General features: G+C 43.9%; 2 protein-coding genes across 2 annotated transcripts in view; both read right to left on the minus strand.

The window, feature by feature from the left end:
* LOC120978824 (sodium-coupled monocarboxylate transporter 1-like) overlaps positions 1–3560 on the minus strand; it is a 79124-nt gene extending 75564 nt beyond the window's left edge. The window contains exon 1 of the mRNA XM_040407193.1: positions 3175–3560. Within this exon, the coding sequence (XP_040263127.1) occupies positions 3175–3522 (348 nt within the window). The 5' untranslated portion in view covers positions 3523–3560. The remainder of the gene's footprint in view (positions 1–3174) is intronic.
* A 10090-nt stretch (positions 3561–13650) lies between these two features.
* LOC120981956 (sodium-coupled monocarboxylate transporter 1-like) overlaps positions 13651–20347 on the minus strand; it is a 70044-nt gene continuing 63347 nt past the window's right edge. Inside the window, exons 15-16 of the mRNA XM_040411812.1 lie at positions 17267–17361; positions 13651–13791 (exon numbers count right to left, since the gene is read on the minus strand). Of these exons, the coding sequence (XP_040267746.1) occupies positions 13651–13791; positions 17267–17361 (236 nt within the window). The remainder of the gene's footprint in view (positions 13792–17266; positions 17362–20347) is intronic.

The following is a 20347-nucleotide window of genomic DNA, read 5'->3' on the forward strand; positions in this document are numbered from 1 at the left end:
GAATATACTAAGAACTGTGTACATGACTGCCCCCTGCTTACAGGGGGCTGTGATCAGCACAATTAACCCCTCAGGTGCCGCACCTGAGGGGTTAATTGTGAGTATCATAGCCCCCTGTAAGAGATCAGGTGCTGCCAGGCAGGAGGGGGCAGACCCCCCTCCCTCCCCAGTTTTAAATTCATTGGTGGCCAGTGCGGCCCCCTCCCTCCCCTGTATTAAATTTATTGGTGGCCAGTGCGGCCCCCCCTCCCTCCCCTGTATTACATTCATTGGTGGCCAGTGCGGCCTCCCCTCTCCCCCCCCTCCTAATTAAAATCCCCCCCCCCATCATTGGTGGCAGCGGAGAGTTCCGATCGGTGTCCCAGTTTAATCGCTGGGACTCCGATCGGTAACCATGGCAACCAGGACGCTACTGCAGTCCTGGCTGCCATGGTTACTTAGCAATTTTAGAAGCATTATACTTACCTGCGCTGTTTGTGACCGGCCGGGCGATCCTCCTACTGGTAAGTGAAAGATCTGTGCGGCACATTGCTTATAGCACAGACCTGTCACTTACCAGTAGGAGGAGCGCCCGGCCGGTCACAGACAGCGCAGGTAAGTATAATGCTTCTAAAATTGCTAAGTAACCATGGCAGCCAGGACTGCAGTAGCGTCCTGGTTGCCATGGTTACCGATCGGAGTCCCAGCGATTTTAATTAGGAGGGGGGGAGAGGGGAGGCCGCACTGGCCACCAATGAATGTAATACAGGGGAGGGGGGCCGCACTGGCCACCAATGAATGTAATACAGGGGAGGGAGGGGGGGGCCGCACTGGCCACCAATGAATTTAATACAGGGGAGGGAGGGGGGGCCACACTGGCCACCAATGAATTTAAAACTGGGGAGGGAGGGGGGTCTGCCCCCTCCTGCCTGGCAGCACCTGATCTTTTACAGGGGGCTATGATACGCACAATTAACCCCTCAGGTGCGGCACCTGAGGGGTTAATTGTGCGGATCACAGCCCCCTGTAAGAGATCGGGTGCTGCCAGGCAGCAGGGGGAAGTCATGTACACAGTTCTTAGTATATTCTAACTTGAAGCGTCCCCATCACTATGGGAACGCCTCTGTGTTAGAATATACTGTCGGATCTGAGTTTTCACAAAGTGAAAACTCAGATCTGAAAAAGCTTTTATGCAGACGGATCTGCGGATCCGTCTGTGTGAAAGTAGCCTACGGACACGGATCACGGACGCGGATGACAATCTTGTCTGCATCCGTGTTTTTTCACGGACCCATTGACTTGAATGGGTCCGTGAACCGTTGTCCGTCAAAAAAATAGGACAGGTCCTATTTTTTTGACGGACAGGAAACACGGATCACGGATCACGGACGCGGATGAACAACGTGCATTTTCCGAGTTTTCAACTGACCCATTTAAAGTCAATGGGTCCGCAGAAAATCACAGAAAACGGAACAACGGACACGGATGCACACAACGGTCGTGTGCATGAGGCCTTATGTATATATTGTACAATTCAACAGTCCATAGCATCCACATGTGAGTAAAGTGACTATTAGGCCTCATGCACACGGCCGTTGTTTGGGTCCGCATCCGAGCCGCCGTTTTGGCGGCTCGGATGCGGACCCATTCACTTCAATGGGGCCGCAAAAGATGCGGACAGCACTCGTGTGCATGAGGCCTTAGGGAATTTTGTCACAAAATAATACAATTATAAGATTTAAGTTATAACTCTAGCTTTAAAGGGAGATTGTAAGCAGTTTTGACCATGCTAAACTGCTGACAGCACTACACAGGGGCTGGGGATAGCAGGACCACATTCCAGCTCTGCAAGTGGTGGCAACCAGTCCTCCTCACATTCCTGGACAAGTGGCTGACCGCCATTTTAAATCATTACCAGAGAACCCCTTTAACTATAAACACAAAAACTGGTAAGAGATTTTTTATGTGATGATTTAGAGGCACATCCTGCAAGTATTCAGGTTAATTACAGAACTCTTTATGAATTTGGCAAAACGGATACTATGAAAATTGGATACGGCCACATGTTCAGGTTTAGTTATGCAGTTTTTGAAGCCAAAATCAGTAGTGGATCATACAAGGAGAGAAAGTATACCACTTCTGTTTTTCAATCCATTCTTGGTTATGGCTTCAAAAACTGCATAAAAAATGTGCACGTGTGGCCGTGCCCTACACAGGTTCTATTTACTTGAAGCCAAAGCCAGGAGTGGATTCAAAAAGAGGAGAAGACTCATGCCCTCAGTTTATTTTCTATTCCTGGTGTTAGCTTCATAAGCTGCGTAAAAAAAAACAGAAAGTGGTAACCCAGCCTTATAGAGCCAACATTTTCCACAATTTGCTACATGCAGATTATGAAAATTTATATCAGTTCCCGAAAGGCCCATTGGGCTATTAGTGTTTAGAAGGACAGCAAAGTGCATGCAGAAAAAACTAATATGAGTAGAACATACGACGTCTACTTAAATATCATATAAACAGGGCTAAATTATTAGAGAATTATTAGAGAGGGGGGCATGTATGAAAATTGATGCAGATGAAAAGTGGAGAAGTTGACCACAACCAGTCAAATTCTGCCTCTTTCCCTTTTATCGGTCTAAGGGCTTATTCACACGACCGTGTGAAGCCCGTGCCCATGCTGTGGACAGCAAATTGCAGTCCGTTAAGCACGGGCACCTGCCGTGTGGCAGCCGCATAGGGATCGCGACCCCATTTACTTGAATGGGTCCGCGATCCCTCCGTTCCACAAAAAGATAGAACAAGCTCTATCTTTTTGCGGTGTGGAAGCACGGAACGTAACCTCAGAAAGCACTCTGTAGTGCTTCCGTAGTGTTCCGTTCCATGGTTCTTTTCCGCATCTCCGGATTTGCGGACCCATTTAGATTAATATCCGGAATGGCCACAGAACGGGACCCGTGTATTGCGGAACCGCAAATGCGGGCACGGGCTTCACACGGTCGTGTGAATAAGCCCTAATGCTGTGATTAGCAACCTGCAGCTCTCCAGCTGTCATAAAACTACACCTCCCAGCATGCAGGTTGGGGGTCACTGGTGTAATGTATCTTATTAGACCACCTTTAGTTGTTCTTGCTCACTCATTTTTCACTAATGTTTGTTTGACGCTTACCGTACTATAAAAATGATCCAGGCTAGACATACCTCATATGTGCTGGCTATATTAAGTCTATAAAACACAGGAAGGAAGATTTCTGCAGAAATAATCACTACTAGTGCATGCGATATAGCAAAGATGCTGAACATTGCTCCATAGCGATAGACATCAGATGGAGTTCCAAGGACGGTCACTGCAGACATGAAGCTGGCTGTGAGGGAAAGAGCCACAGGTAATGCTGTCATACTTCTTCCTCCTGTCAGGAATTCTGTTGATGTAGTCTTCCCTCTTCCTGCAAAGGCGTAATAGATCCCAATAGCTCCTGAAATCAGCAAAACTGCAGCAAACACAACATAATCCCAAGGTGAGAAACGACCAATGTCCGAGGAAGGCATGGTGTCTTCACAGAGACTGCTTACTTCTATGCCTTAAATCTCTGTGTCTAAAGTACACTGAAAAGACTGGTTTATACATTACACTAGAGAGGGTAGGCTACGCAACATCTCTGCAGGTGCCAACTTTGACAAATAGCCAGAGGGAAACTAATACGTTTTACGACATAAAATGGGATGGAACAAATCAGATGTGATGAGTATGACTTCAATTAAAATGCATTTGCATTAGTTTAAATCACTAACCTCTTACACAATTCATGTGCAATACAATTACATATATTAATGGTGAGTAACATACTTTCAAGGTAACACTCGCTGACCTTTGGAAGTAAAAAGTTTACAAAATGAACTTCAGGGTCCTGGCACACAGGGGTCACTGATTTAGGCTGCTGTCATGCTATGGTGTTGGTGGTGGTGGTCAATAGTGGTCACAATAGTGCTTTTTTTAGGTTACTTACACAAAATTTTTGTGATATTTTGCATTTTTACACCACTCACTTCAGTTTTAAAAACGATGGTAGAAAAGTGTGCGTGGTTAGCTATATTAATTAGTTTCACTCCAGATTTATGACTGGGATTTTTTTTTTAAGTTGCAAAAAAGTCCCAGAGCCACTCCAGTAGGGGGTGGTGAAGAAAACTGGAATAGCATTTCTAGACAAAAGTGTTTGAGTGAATGTTCACTCTTGTTTTGATAATAACAATTGTCTCTTATTTCCTTGTTTGTTGCTGAACATGTTCCAGAAGTGGTCAATACTGTCATTGATTCAATGTAGGATTCCTTGTCCAGAGAATCTTTGGAAGGTGGCCTGGGGAGAGTAGCAGCATTAATATGGCAGTCATTGAGTTACGGTACCTGGTCGGCATACTCTAAGGTTTGGTGCAGCATGTGAGCCCTTATGTATCCATGGAAGATTGTGATGGTTGTCGGTAGTGCTGTTTTTCATAGGGCAGATAAGTGAACAAGGTTTGTCTGTGGTGAATAGGAACACGGCTGCCTTGGCCTTTTGGCTCCGATTGCTTAGTTTGACTGATGTCACTAAGGATTTTCTGGTAAGGCAAGCTATGAGGGGATATCAGAGAGTATGGATAAGTAGTGCTTCTCGTGGCCAGTTTCGTTTGAGCTGCTAGCATATTTGGGTTACAGCGTTTAAGTGGAATGTGTGTCAGGTTATGAGGTCATGCTTTTTTGGTTGGCATTCACCTTCTTTGAGGCTTTTAGAATCTCAGAGTTGGTAGTCAAGTCTTGACTTTTGGAGGACGGTTTCAAATTAGGTGATGTTCAGTTGGGCCCACATTTTGTTAGATGTCATTTAAGAAGGTCTAAAAAAGATCAAGAGGCCAAGAAGACTTGGATTGACCTACAAAAACTGCTTGGGTATTTGATATATCCAGTTAGTTGTTTGAGGGTCCTTTAGTCACTATGGCTGGTTAGCCTTTCACCTTTATGCAGATGGATTATCCCTTTTGCAATTTCAGTTTGTGGCGGGTTTTTTAAAATGTTTAGTGGCAAAGGGCCTGTCGGCTGCGTATTAATTCACACATTCTTTTCAGGCAGCTACTGAGGCAGTATTTTAGGGTCTTTGGACAAATCTGATTAAACAAATTGTATCGGTTCCACTTGTATGTTAGACCACAATTGGTATGATAATAGGAATATTGTAACAAAGAGGAATCATGAGGTTATGGCATTTTCTGTTGTTTGTCTCAATGTTAATTTTAAAAATATTTGTGTTTTGTGCTGTTGCAGGTCAGGGCCCATGTTTGGGTTCAATCGTTGGCCATTTCTATGTTTACTGGTGGACAATTAGAGCTAATGTGAGATGGGAGTGTTGCCAGTTCTATTTTGCTAGGGAGTTGGCATTGGTAAGATGGATTGGGGCTTGCAGAATGTTATGGAGCCATTTGTTGCCATAAGTTCAATTTCAGGCTTCTATAGATTGGCCCCCTGGTATCTTGGTTATTCATGCCAGATGATTTGGGAGTGCAGGCAACTAGAGACCTTATCAGAGATATAATGCTTGGATTTGTTGCGCTTGTAGGATCCATTCCCTGGCATATTAGTGGTGTACTCAGATATTGTGGCTCGCTGAAGGTGTAAAAATGCAGGTTTGGTGGGAAAGTTAATAAAGCATGGATAAAGATTAACAAGATGGTGGGTCATTTGTTCAGAGGAATAGAGGTGTTGTGGTGCAACATAGAGAGTTAGAGGATGGGTCAGGAGAATTTTTTAGGTATGATGGCTTACATTGGAATGCTGTGGGAATAGATATGTAGTGTTTTTCTTTGCAGGACAGCATTAAAACTGCCATTAAGGTATGGAAGGATGAACACGAGTTCACTCACGTTTATCTGTTGGAGGCAACAGACGTGGAGATAACATATGACATTCATCGGAATAAGGACTATTAAATGCTAGTTATTGGATTAAGGCAGTGCATTGGGTCAGGTGCAAGCAGCCAAGAGTAAACGTGGTAGGTGCACTTCATATTGTGGTGGATCATGTGGATCATTGGTGCCCTAGGGTCAGGTGCACATGGAAAAGGGTAAAAGATGTTTGAATGGTTATAATGTTGTTGGAAGATAAAATTGTGTTATAAGGTTATAAATAACATTCAATTCTTTTTTGTCATGCTTGTAATCTTTTTGTAAAATATCTAAATGCGAGTTATTGGATTAAGGCAGTGCATTGGGTTCATTTGGTGTCCTTGGGTCTGGTGCAAGCAGCCAAGAGTAAATGTTGCACACCTAATGAGTTGACACTGGTGTGGTTGGGGTTTATATTCTTTATTTAACATTCATCTGCAATAGTAAGGGACATACATCAGACATGGAGATTAGAACCTCGCTTCTTGTTATCTGAGGTGCACTACAATAAATGTATCTTCATACTACATAATAATTGTACATTTCCATCAAATCCTCAAATCTTCTTGCTATCTGAGGTGCACTACAATAAGTGTCCCACCAGAAATACTCCCCTGATGGTCTCACTCTAGTGTCCTATTACAGAACCTGTATTTTGCTATTCTGGCACTTGATAACATAAAAATTTTATGGGGGTGGATCATTCTCATTCTACGTATCTCACATAAAGGTGGTAGGTGCACTTCATATTGTGGTGGATCATGTGGATCATTGGTGCCCTAGGGTCAGGTGCACATGGAAAAGGGTAAATGATGTTTGTGGTAGGGAAAATCAAAATGGAATATGATGTTGTGTGCCTCCAGAGACACCCCGCTTTGATTTGAACAGTTATAATGTTGTTGGAAGATAAAATTGTGTTATAAAATTATGAATAACATTCAATTCTTTTTTGTCATGTTTGTAATCTTTTTGTAAAATAATTATCTAAATGTTTGAAAAGGTTTTGAAATAAATGTTTGCTACTGTGGCCATTTTAAGCACAAGCTAGGCGATTTGGTGGTTTCTTTATTATGTCATGGCTCCTCATTGCTGGCAGGGGAACGACTGTGAGAAGTAGGGCTTATAGATTTTATTTCAAAGGATGACCAAGTCAAGAAATTCCTTCCCTTCAGCCAAAAGGGTCCTCATGAAATACCCCCCGCCCCCCCATAATGTGAAATCACCCTAAAGGGATTTTACAATTTTATGTAAATAACATTTATAATACATGTATGAATGGAAATTTGACATCTTACACTAAAACTTTGGGTCAGATTTACTAATCCTGATGAAGGCGTAAATTTAGGGGTTTTGTATCAAATGTGCTGCGTCAGAAAACTGGAGCGATTTTGCCTGTTTGATTGGTGGAGTGGGCATTTGCACAAAATTTATGCCACTTTTAGGATGGTAAAACTAGATGCACCAAAAATGCGTCGCATTTTGCTGCATTTTATGACAAGGTCTAGTACATGTGGGCCTTTGTACTTCAAGAGGACCTTTCACTGTTTCTGACATAACAATATTAGTACCTGACAGTGTAAGGCATGATTAGTAGATGCCCATGCACTAATTTTTTTCAGATCGGCTGCTCTGTTGTGGCGCCGTGCCCCTCGTTCTCTTTTGCCACCCTGTATGCTAATTACTAGCATTCGTACAGGGAGAAGATGGCAATGTTTCTCAAGGGGCATCTCCTTCCCCCTAGCTGTGAGTTGCCCAATCGCAGTGGACCACGTCACGGAGAAAGTGAGATTTTTTTTTCTCCCTGGCTGTGACGCGCTCTGCTTCAATTGGGCAGCTCACATCCCCCTGAAGGCGAAAGAGACGCTCCCTGAGAAACACGGCTATCTCGTCCTCCCTGTACCAATGCTATTAATTAGCATACACAATTGGGGGCACAGCGGGGGGATGGAACAGCGTATCTGAAAAAAATATGTGCACGGACATCTACTGATCATGCCCTACACTGCCAGGTACTAATATTGTAATGTCTGAACCAGTGAAAGGTCCTCTTCCCATTTATCATGGTTTGTTCAAAGGCAGAGATATACAGTAAAGAATTTGAGAATTTGACCAACTGTTAAAAAATATGATAATCTAATTCACTATGACCCACTGGATATGAAGTTTAGAGTGACTTCAATAAGAGGCATATCATAAAAAAATTGTGTTATTTTCTGTTATTGTGTGGATAAAAAAATCATATTCTTAGTTTTTAAACTAAGGTCATAAGCAGTCACTGTTCTGTACAGATCACTTTTCAGTAGTCATTTCATTAGCAGTACAGGCAGAATTACAATAAATTAGATGATGATGACAGCTCATCTCATCCCCCCACTCCACAATAGCCTCTGTGTAGGTCACAAAGTGTTGCCGAAACACTATTCTATACAATCAATAAGTCAACTGTTCTTAGTAACTCAGGCAAGATGGTTGCTTCTATAATCATGTACATAAAATAGAATAAAAAATCTACAATTAGAAAAGCCTCATTAGTAGTGGAGGACCAGGAAGCGGTGAAGGCTCTGTACTCACCGTTTCCTGTTCCTCGGCTGTCGGATTACGGGCTGCGTGAGGGTGCTCTGTGACCTCACACTGTGCGCGTCAGGTCACAGCACAGCCGTGGCAGGAAGAAGAGAGAGAGAGCGCATGCGTTGAGGAGCAGCGGAGTCCAGGAGCAGGAGAGGTACGTTTTTTTTTTTTTTTTTTATTTGCGCTGATGGCTGGGGGCTGACATATGGCTGGGGGCTGACATAAAGCTGATGGCTGGGGGCTGATATATGGTTGAATGTTGGGGCTGATAGATGGCTGGGGGCTGATACATGACTAGAGGCTGATAGATGACTGATGGCTGGGGGCTGATCTGAGGCATTGGGGGTCTAATCTGAGGTCTGATTGAGGGTCTTATTAACATTGGGGTCTGATTGGGGCTGTAAGCTGAGGTCTGAGTAACATTGGGGGTCTGATTGCTGGCTTGATCTAAAATCTGATGAAAAATATTTTTTTCTTATTGTCCCCCTCTAAAACCTAGGTGCGTCTTATGGGCCGGTGTATGCCATATATGGGCCGGTGTATGCCGGCCAATATATGGCATACGAGCAGTGGGTGTGGATCCACTGTACCAACTAACCAGTTTGACTTTGGGCTTTATCCTGGTGATCCCCTGTTTTTCACCCATTAACCCCTGTTCAGGCATCTGGCCATAACTGCAGGGGAACCACCAGGTCTCTACCTCTTGGAATAGTCTAGGTGTAGTTGTCAGCTAACCCACAGGAGGCATAGGCACTGGGGGTGAGGAAGCGAGGGAACAGGCAATGCTTGTAGTCAGTAAACAGGTCAAGGTCAGGGCAGGCAGAGTTTGTGCATATCCATTGAACTGGTAAGAGGTCAGGGCAGGCAGCAATTGTTCAATATGGTAGTCAGGCTACAGGCAGTTCAGGCAGCGGATGATCAGAGTTGATAAACAGGCAGAGGTATGATACACAGGCAGATGCATAGATAAGCACACTTTCACTGAAACACTAGCAAGCTAGAAACCTAAAGCTAAGGCAAAGGGATGGACCAAACAGCCCAGAATAAATAGGAGGATTGATCAGTACCGTAGTCAGCAACTGAACAGAAAGCAAGAGGGAAGGTCAACCTTTGCAGTACTACAGAGAAGGTTCACTATATGCTGGCCTCAATAAACACAAGGTGAATGGACAGATGCCTCCCTGAGATACCTGGGAAGCGGTGGACACAGGTCGCCAGCACATATTATTGAGCTGAATAGGTGTGTAAGGAATGGGAGGCGTCTGCGTCCAGTTTACCTGCTTCCCTGGATGACCAGCTGTAAAAAGGGTATTGCTGACATTATTATTAAACTTTATTTTATTTATTTTTAAAGGGGTAGAGCAGTAGTTGGTGGTCAGGCGCTGGGTCAGTGGTCAACATGGCGCTGGGAAGGCTGCCTGGCCACAGGCGACATGTTGAAAGTGTCCATGGGGCGCGAGAGAAAAGAGGCTCAATTGGCCATGTTCCCTAAGGGGTGGACCTTGGATTAGGGCAGCAAAGCCAGGCCACCATATTTGGAAGGGGAAGAGAGTGGCACCATCCAGGCTTGCCAGTGTCGGTACATGAGCATAGCCATGCGTCCCACCCGGAAGGAGTCAGCCTGATTCCCACCAAGGCAGAGCAGGTTTGCCTTGTGATTGTGGGCCACGTATGGGGTGAGAGGACTGAGAAAAGTTATCTGGGAGAAGTGTGATGTTAGCTACAGAGTGTCTTTTTGTTGAGACTTAATTCTCTCTGAATGACAATAATACAATGAATGTTTTTTTTTCTTTATAAACTTAATATATAGATATAGTATAAATGTGTAGAGTGAATCTCTAAATCGCACATCCTCTTGCCTATGCTTCTGATATACAACTGTTTATGAATTATCAGCATTTCTTATGATAAAACATGGCTATCTAGCGATGCTATCAATCATTTGCTGTGCACTATAAAGAGACAATTAGTATACAGTTTGATCAAAGCGCATAGGCCCACTTACCGCGACAAGGGTGTCTCTAGTTTAAGTGGGAACCTACTCTAACCATGGCGCAGAGCCGTGCGGCGACCATCACGCCTCCACACCGCTCCAGCAGGCAACGGGATCCGGCAGCCGCATAGCAGCCCCACTGTACAGTGTGGCCACCTGGGCCCCGGGTCCCATCACTCCACCAGCACGGCACAGAAGCAGAGACGGCCGCCGTCCAGCGCCGCATGTGAACTGGTGCAAATGGCTCACCTGTTCACAGCCTCTCAGGAACTCCAACTGAGATGTGGTAGGAATTTATAGACCCTTTGCAGACTTCTGCTAATTAAAAAGCACCAGATCCACATGGGGAGGAGTGCTGACTCAGGGGAGGGGGGAAAAAGAAGTGTATAGCATGAATAGTATAAATGTGTAGAGTGAATCTCTAAATCGCACATCCTCTTGCCTATGCTTCTGATATACAACTGTTTATGAATTATCAGCATTTCTTATGATAAAACATGGCTATCTAGCGATGCTATCAATCATTTGCTGTGCACTATAAAGAGACAATTAGTATACAGTTTGATCAAAGCGCATAGGCCCACTTACCGCGACAAGGGTGTCTCTAGTTTAAGTGGGAACCTACTCTAACCATGGCGCAGAGCCGTGCGGCGACCATCACGCCTCCACACCGCTCCAGCAGGCAACGGGATCCGGCAGCCGCATAGCAGCCCCACTGTACAGTGTGGCCACCTGGGCCCCGGGTCCCATCACTCCACCAGCAGACTTCATGCTATACACTTCTTTTTTTCCCCCCTCCCCTGAGTCAGCACTCCTCCCCATGTGGATCTGGTGCTTTTTAATTAGCAGAAGTCTGCAAAGGGTCTATAAATTCCTACCACATCTCAGTTGGAGTTCCTGAGAGGCTGTGAACAGGTGAGCCATTTGCACCAGTTCACATGCGGCGCTGGACGGCGGCCGTCTCTGCTTCTGTGCCGTGCTGGTGGAGTGATGGGACCCGGGGCCCAGGTGGCCTCACTGTATAGTGGGGCTGCTATGCGGCTGCCGGATCCCGTTGCCTGCTGGAGCGGTGTGGAGGCGTGATGGTCGCCGCACGGCTCTGCGCCATGGTTAGAGTAGGTTCCCACTTAAACTAGAGACACCCTTGTCGCGGTAAGTGGGCCTATGCGCTTTGATCAAACTGTATACTAATTGTCTCTTTATAGTGCACAGCAAATGATTGATAGCATCGCTAGATAGCCATGTTTTATCATAAGAAATGCTGATAATTCATAAACAGTTGTATATCAGAAGCATAGGCATGAGGATGTGCGATTTAGAGATTCACTCTACACATTTATACTATTCATGCTATACACTTCTTTTTTCCCCCCTCCCCTGAGTCAGCACTCCTCCCCATGTGGATCTGGTGCTTTTTAATTAGCAGAAGTCTGCAAAGGGTCTATAAATTCCTACCACATCTCAGTTGGAGTTCCTGAGAGGCTGTGAACAGGTGAGCCATTTGCACCAGTTCACATGCGGCGCTGGACGGCGGCCGTCTCTGCTTCTGTGCCGTGCTGGTGGAGTGATGGGACCCGGGGCCCAGGTGGCCTCACTGTATAGTGGGGCTGCTATGCGGCTGCCGGATCCCGTTGCCTGCTGGAGCGGTGTGGAGGCGTGATGGTCGCCGCACGGCTCTGCGCCATGGTTAGAGTAGGTTCCCACTTAAACTAGAGACACCCTTGTCGCGGTAAGTGGGCCTATGCGCTTTGATCAAACTGTATACTAATTGTCTCTTTATAGTGCACAGCAAATGATTGATAGCATCGCTAGATAGCCATGTTTTATCATAAGAAATGCTGATAATTCATAAACAGTTGTATATCAGAAGCATAGGCATGAGGATGTGCGATTTAGAGATTCACTCTACACATTTATACTATTCATGCTATACACTTCTTTTTTCCCCCCTCCCCTGAGTCAGCACTCCTCCCCATGTGGATCTGGTGCTTTTTAATTAGCAGAAGTCTGCAAAGGGTCTATAAATTCCTACCACATCTCAGTTGGAGTTCCTGAGAGGCTGTGAACAGGTGAGCCATTTGCACCAGTTCACATGCGGCGCTGGACGGCGGCCGTCTCTGCTTCTGTGCCGTGCTGGTGGAGTGATGGGACCCGGGGCCCAGGTGGCCTCACTGTATAGTGGGGCTGCTATGCGGCTGCCGGATCCCGTTGCCTGCTGGAGCGGTGTGGAGGCGTGATGGTCGCCGCACGGCTCTGCGCCATGGTTAGAGTAGGTTCCCACTTAAACTAGAGACACCCTTGTCGCGGTAAGTGGGCCTATGCGCTTTGATCAAACTGTATACTAATTGTCTCTTTATAGTGCACAGCAAATGATTGATAGCATCGCTAGATAGCCATGTTTTATCATAAGAAATGCTGATAATTCATAAACAGTTGTATATCAGAAGCATAGGCATGAGGATGTGCGATTTAGAGATTCACTCTACACATTTATACTATTCATGCTATACACTTCTTTTTTCCCCCCTCCCCTGAGTCAGCACTCCTCCCCATGTGGATCTGGTGCTTTTTAATTAGCAGAAGTCTGCAAAGGGTCTATAAATTCCTACCACATCTCAGTTGGAGTTCCTGAGAGGCTGTGAACAGGTGAGCCATTTGCACCAGTTCACATGCGGCGCTGGACGGCGGCCGTCTCTGCTTCTGTGCCGTGCTGGTGGAGTGATGGGACCCGGGGCCCAGGTGGCCTCACTGTATAGTGGGGCTGCTATGCGGCTGCCGGATCCCGTTGCCTGCTGGAGCGGTGTGGAGGCGTGATGGTCGCCGCACGGCTCTGCGCCATGGTTAGAGTAGGTTCCCACTTAAACTAGAGACACCCTTGTCGCGGTAAGTGGGTCTATGCGCTTTGATCAAACTGTATACTAATTGTCTCTTTATAGTGCACAGCAAATGATTGATAGCATCGCTAGATAGCCATGTTTTATCATAAGAAATGCTGATAATTCATAAACAGTTGTATATCAGAAGCATAGGCATGAGGATGTGCGATTTAGAGATTCACTCTACACATTTATATTAATATATAGATATCATTTGGAAAATAAAGAACTTGTTTTAGAATACAGTAGATGACTTTCCAACTGTGGCTTCCACAGAATTACATAAACAGTATGGTACAGATTTGATGGATCTTTTTTCATAAAATCTCATGGGTTAATTCCATTAAGTTTTTCATTCTTTTCTGTGCTGTACATTTCCATGTCACTAAAAGCAGGATTATCTGTCCCTTTATCTGGATGCGGATCACTGTCCCGATTCTTCCAGTTCAGCACTTCTACTTTTTCATTCTGCATAACAAAATTAAAAGAAGCAGATTTAATATAATTCTATTTAAAAATAACAAGTATGGCAGGTATTATATATTACATAGCACCACCGTCAGTAAAGCCATGTGTAGTCCATATACGTAATTCTACTTCATAATACTGCGATAAATAGTGCTGTATATACATTATATCAGCAGAGGGATAATTGGTTGCAATGTCAATCTGCTCATACACAGTTAAAAATTTCTCTTACGCTGCTGCATTTTTGTCAGTTATCATACCATGTACAGGTGCAGGGCCGGTACAAGGCAGGGGCCGAAGGAGCGGGTGCCCTGGGCGCTACCATTTGCGGACAGGAGGGGGGCGCAGGTGAAGTGCCAGCAGTGTACAGCTTCACTGTACCACATTAGCCAAGCGCCACTTGCTGTGCTTGCTGTGCTGAGTGCGCTCCTGCACCCGCCTACACCGTCCACACCAGCCATGTCAGCGCTGCTCCTTCTCTCCCCCTATGAATTTTGTGCCGACTGCGCTCCTGGCTCGGGCTCCCTTTCCTCCTCTGCGTTTCCTCCCCCCCCCCCCCCCATGGAGGATTCATTTGGTTGATACCACCGGCGTGCGCCGTGTGACGTCACGCGGCTCACGCCGGAGGCGAGGTGTGAGGTGAGAGAGGGAGGACTCGCGCAGCCTACAGGGAGCTGTGTCGGCGCGTGAAGAACAAGCCACGAGGAGCCTGCCTTCACTAGCTGCTACTCACACATAGACTGTAAAAAGTAAGAAAATAATGTAATACAAATAACAAACTAATTTTTTTATTAAAAAAATTATGGTCATCTCAGTCCAATCAAAGTCCCACAGTCCTTTGTTCTATTGCTTTAAGTATATTCTTGTTTTGAAACAACATTGATTCTTTCTTAAAAACGGGGGGGGCGCAGTTTGCCATCTTCGCCCTGGGCACCAAATGGCCTTGTCCCAGCCCTGTACAGGTGAAACTCGAAAAATTAGAATACCATGCAAAATTTATTTATTTCAGTAATGCAACTTAAAAGGTGAAACTAATATATGAGATAGACTCATTACATGCAAAGCGAGATATTTCAAGCCTTTATTTCTTATAATTTGGATGATTATGGCTTATAGCTTATGAAACCCCAAAGTCACAATCTCAGGTACCCTTTGCTCAGGGGAATGGATTAACCGCTTCACGTCCGCCCATAGACTATAAACGTCCTATGGGTGGACGTCTATTTCTGACAGGACGTTTTAAAACGTCCTGTCAGAAATAGCAGCTGCACGCTAATCGTGCAGCTGCTGATCGGGTTGCCCGCTGTCAGTGACAGCAGGGCAACCCTAAGACAAGGCAGGGACAGTTCCCAGGTGTCCCTGCCTTCACGATCGCTGCAGACACAGCGCTCACCGAGCGCTGTGTCTGCAGAGAAGGAAGCGCCGTGCGCTTCCTGTTCCGGCCCGGCGGTCATGTGACCGCCGTGACCGGAGTGTGCAGGAGCTGTGTGAGGTCTCTCAGAGACCTCGATCAGCCCTGCTCTAAGGCTGTACAGCCTCTATAGGGGTGCATTTGTCCTGTAACTGGGGCTACTATGTCAGCACCAGTTACAGGAGAAATCAACTGTGAAAAAAAAATAAAAAAGTGAAGCAAATGTCCCCCAGAGGTCTTGTATGACCTTATGGGGGACGAAAAGTGTAAAAAAAAAATAAAGGGTTGAAAAAATAAAATAAAATAAAGTTTCACATGTAAAAAAAAAAAAAGGAAATAAAGGAGTAAGGAAATAAAGGAGTAAGGAATAAAAAAAAAAAAAATTCAAAATAGAAAAAATAAAATAGACATATTTGTTATTGCCGCGTCCGTAAAAACCAGCTCTATAAAAATATCACATGACCTAACCCCTCGGGTGAACACCGTAAAAAAAAAAAAAAAAACTGTCAAAACAAGCAATTTTTGTCACCTTGCATCACAAAAGGTGCAACACCAAGTGATCAAAAACGCGTATGTCCCACAAAATAGTACCAATAAAACCGTCACCTCATCCCGCAAAAAATGAGCCCCTACATAAGAAAATCTCTCAAAAAATAAAAAAACTATAGCTCTCAGAACATGGACACATTAAAACATAATTTTTTTGTTTCAAAAATGCTATTATTGTGTAAAACTTTAATAAATGAGAAAAAGTATACATATTAGGTATCGCCACGTCCGTAACAATCTGCTCTATAAAAATTTCACTTGACTGAACCCCTCAGGTGAACGCTGTAAAAATAAATAAATAGAAACTGTGCTAAAACAACCAATTTTTTTGGTCACCTTGCACCATAAAGTGTTATAATGAATGATCAAAAAATCATATGTACCCAAAAATAGTACTAATAAAACTGGCACCTTATCCCCTAGTTTCCAAAATGGGGTCACTTCTTGGGAGTTTCTACTGTAAGAGTGCATCAGGGGGCTTCAAATGGGACATGGCATCTAAAAACCATGTGGAGTTCCTTTTCTTCTGCGCCCTGCCGTGTGCTCATACAGCAGTTTATGACCACATGTGGGGTGTTTCTGTAAACCGCAGAATCTGGGTAATAAATATTGAGTTTTGTTTGGCTGTTAACCATCGATGTGTTAAAGAAAAAAATTGATTAAAATGGAAAATCTGCCAAAAAAGTGAAATTTTAAAATTTGATCTCCATTTTCCTTTAATTCTTGTGGAACGCCTAAAGGGTTAACAAAGTTTGTAAAATCGGTTTTGAATACCTTGAGGGGTGTAGTTTCTACAATGGGGTCATTTATGGGGGTATCCACTATGTAGGCCCCACAAAGTGACTTCATACCTGAACTGGTCCTTAAAAAGTGGGTTTTGGCAATTTTCTTAAAAATTTGAAGAATTGCTTCTAAACTTCTAAGCCTTCTAACGTCCTAAAAAAATAAAATGACATTTCCAAAACGATGCCAACATAAAGTAGACATATGGGGAATGTTAAATAATAAATATTTTATGAGGTATCACTTTCTGTTTTTAAAGCAGAGAAATTGAAATTTAGAAAATTGCTAATTTTTCAAATTGTTGGGTAAATTTGGGATTTTTTCATAAATAAAGGTGAAATATTTTGACTCAAATTTATGACTATCATGAAGTACAATGTGTCACGAGAAAACAATCTCTGAATGACTTGGATAAATAAAGGTGTTCCAAAGTTATTACCACATAAAGTGAGATATGTCAGTTTTGCAAAATTTGGCCTGGTCAGGAAGGGGGCAAATGGCCCAGATGGCAAGTGGTTAATTAGCTGACTAGAGGGTGACACTTTGAGCCTAGAATATTGAACCTTTTCACAATATTCTAATTTTAAGTTGCATTAATGCAACTCCTTTTAAGTTGCATTACTGAAATAAATGAACTTTTGCACGATAGTCAAATTTTTCGCGTTTCACCTGTATATGGTTGGCACTGATTAGCAAAAATCCTTTCTTAAAAAATTTACAAAGTATACTCACTTCTTTGCCCCAGCTGGAAGGAAGCAGTACTTTAAGATATGCAAAGTCTTGAGATGTTAAGAGGAAATCCCGATTTACATTTTGTTTTAAACCTCCTGTAAAACAATACGGTATCATAAGTGAAGAAACATTTACCCATGGATGAGCTACTGAGCACGTTGATTATTGTAGTCTTCATAATTTTCCAGTGGTGCTCTGAGTTAAAGGTGTCTACAATGGCTTTATTTACAATTATTATATTTAGCTACAATATCCATGACAGAACCTATGTAGGTAAGAGACACAGTACACCTAATGTAATCTTCAAATATTCATTTTTATTCCCATACACAGCAGTTGCGGTTTAGGAATAAACATTTAAACATCCAAAAGCCCTTAACACGAGTAGATAACTGACTGAGTGACAAACGAGTCTTTATTTAAGTCATTAATGTTCAAATGACAGCTCTTTGGACGCACACAGTATTGTGTATATATTTGAGTGGTATTGTGTAATAAATCATTTGTCAGGCACACAGTTGTACTTAATATAAATAATATAGCTGGCAGTCACACTATCTAATAACACAATGTAATATTGTGAAGTGGTTGGGTAGCCGGTAGATTGTGAGGATCATGTGTAATAAGTTGACTCCACGTGGCCTTGATATACCTCCCTGCTATATAGAGGAGGAATTAGATAATATTGCTTATTTAGTTAACTATAAAAGATGTATTACAACTAGGGATGAGCGAACCCGAACTGTATAGTTCGGGTTCGTACCGAATTTTGGGGTGTCCGTGACACGGACCCGAACCCGAGCATTTCCGTAAAAGTCTGGGTTCGGGTTCGGTGTTCGGCGCTTTCTTGGCGCTTTTTGAAAGGCTGCAAAGCAGCCAATAAACAAGCGTCATACTACTTGCCCCAAGAGGCCATCACAGCCATGCCTACTATTGGCATGGCTATGATTGGCCAGTGCAGCATGTGACCCAGCCTCTATATAAGCTTGGGTCACGTAGCTCTGCTGATACAAGTGTAGGGAGAGGTTGCAGCTGCAACGTTAGGGCGAGATTAGGCAGTGATTAACTCCTCCAAAACACTTAAGACAGTGATCGATCTACAACTGTGGATCATTGAACTGCTGCTATTCAATTGCTCAGTGTTTTTAGGCTGCCCAGAGCGTTTTTCAGTCACTTTTTTCTGGGGTGATCGGCGGCCATTTTGTGGCTTGTGGTGCGCCAGCACAAGCTGCCACCAAGTACATTTAACCATCAATAGTGTGGTTATTTTTTGGCTATATCCTACATCAGGGGCAAGCTGCCACCAAGTCCATTTAACCATCAATAGTGTGGTTATTTAAATCTATCCCTAAAAGGGTATATTAGATTCAAGGTGCTGATAGGGTAATTCTCAATAACTTCACACACACGCTACTGTGCATATCCAAGTCTAATTCTGTCCGTAAACGTATACCTGTCACCCAGCGCCTAAATAATAGGCCTCAAATTTATATTCAGCTAAATCTCTGGCTATTGCTGTAGCTGGTTAAGTTATATTGTGTCCGTCAAAGCACAGTTTTTGTTCTGGTTTGAAATACAATTCCGAACCTAGCAATTTCCTAAATTAGTGGTTTCTGCTGTATTAGGCCTACTTTAAATCTATCCCTAAAAGGGTATATTAGATTCAAGGTGCTGATAGGGTAATTCTCAATAACTTCACACACACGCTACTGTGCATATCCAAGTCTAATTCTGTCCGTAAACGTATACCTGTCACCCAGCGCCTAAATAATAGGCCTCAAATTTATATTCAGCTAAATCTCTGGCTATTGCTGTAGCTGGTTAAGTTATATTGTGTCCGTCAAAGCACAGTTTTTGTTCTGGTTTGAAATACAATTCCCAACCTAGCAATTTCCTAAATTAGTGGTTTCTGCTGTATCAGGCCTACTTTAAATCTATCCCTAAAAGGGTATATTAGATTCAAGGTGCTGATAGGGTAATTCTCAATAACTTCACACACACGCTACTGTGCATATCCAAGTCTAATTCTATCCATAAACGTATACCTGTCACCCAGCGCCTAAATAATAGGCCTCAAATTTATATTCAGCTAAATCTCTGGCTATTGCTGTAGCTGGTTAAGTTATATTGTGTCGGTCAAAGCACAGTTTTTGTTCTGGTTTGAAATACAATTCCCAACCTAGCAATTTCCTAAATGAGTGGTTTCTGCTGTATCAGGCCTACTTTAAATCTATCCCTAAAAGGGTATATTAGATTCAAGGTGCTGATAGGGTAATTCTCAATAACTTCACACACACGCTACTGTGCATATCCTAGTCTAATTCTGTCCGTAAACGTATACCTGTGACCCAGCGCCTAAATAATAGGCCTCAAATTTATATTCAGCTAAATCTGTCATTACTGCTGTGCCTGTATTAGTGTAATACGGTACCTAAATAGATAGCCAGATAGTGTTAGGTGTCTGTAAAAAAAGGCCTGAATTTGAATTTAATACATTGAGCCAAATAATATTTTTCTTATTGTGGTGAACGGTAACAATGAGGAAAACATCTAGTAAGGGACGCGGACGCGGACATGGTCGTGGTGGTGTTAGTGGACCCTCTGGTGCTGGGAGAGGACGTGGCCGTTCTGCCACAGCCACACGTCCTAGTGTACCAACTACCTCAGGTCCCAGTAGCCGCTAGAATTTACAGGGATATTTGGTGGGGCCCAATGCCGTTCTAAGGATGGTAAGGCCTGAGCAGGTACAGGCATTAGTCAATTGGGTGGCCGACAGTGGATCCAGCACGTTCACATTATCTCCTATTCAGTCTTCTGCAGAAAGCGCACAGATGGCGCATGAAAACCAAGCCCATCAGTCTGTCACATCACCCCCATGCATACCAGGGAAACTGTCTGAGCCTCAAGTTATGCAGCAGTCTCTTATGCTGTTTGAAGACTCTGCTGGCAGGGTTTCCCAAGGGCATCCACCTAGCCCTTCCCCAGGGGTGGAAGAGATAGAATGCACTAACGCACAACCACTTATGTTTCCTGATGATGAGGACATGGGAATACCACCTCAGCACGTCTCTGATGATGACG

Source organism: Bufo bufo, chromosome 1 (genome assembly GCF_905171765.1).
Source record: "Bufo bufo chromosome 1, aBufBuf1.1, whole genome shotgun sequence".
NCBI classification, from domain to species: Eukaryota; Metazoa; Chordata; class Amphibia; order Anura; family Bufonidae; genus Bufo; species Bufo bufo.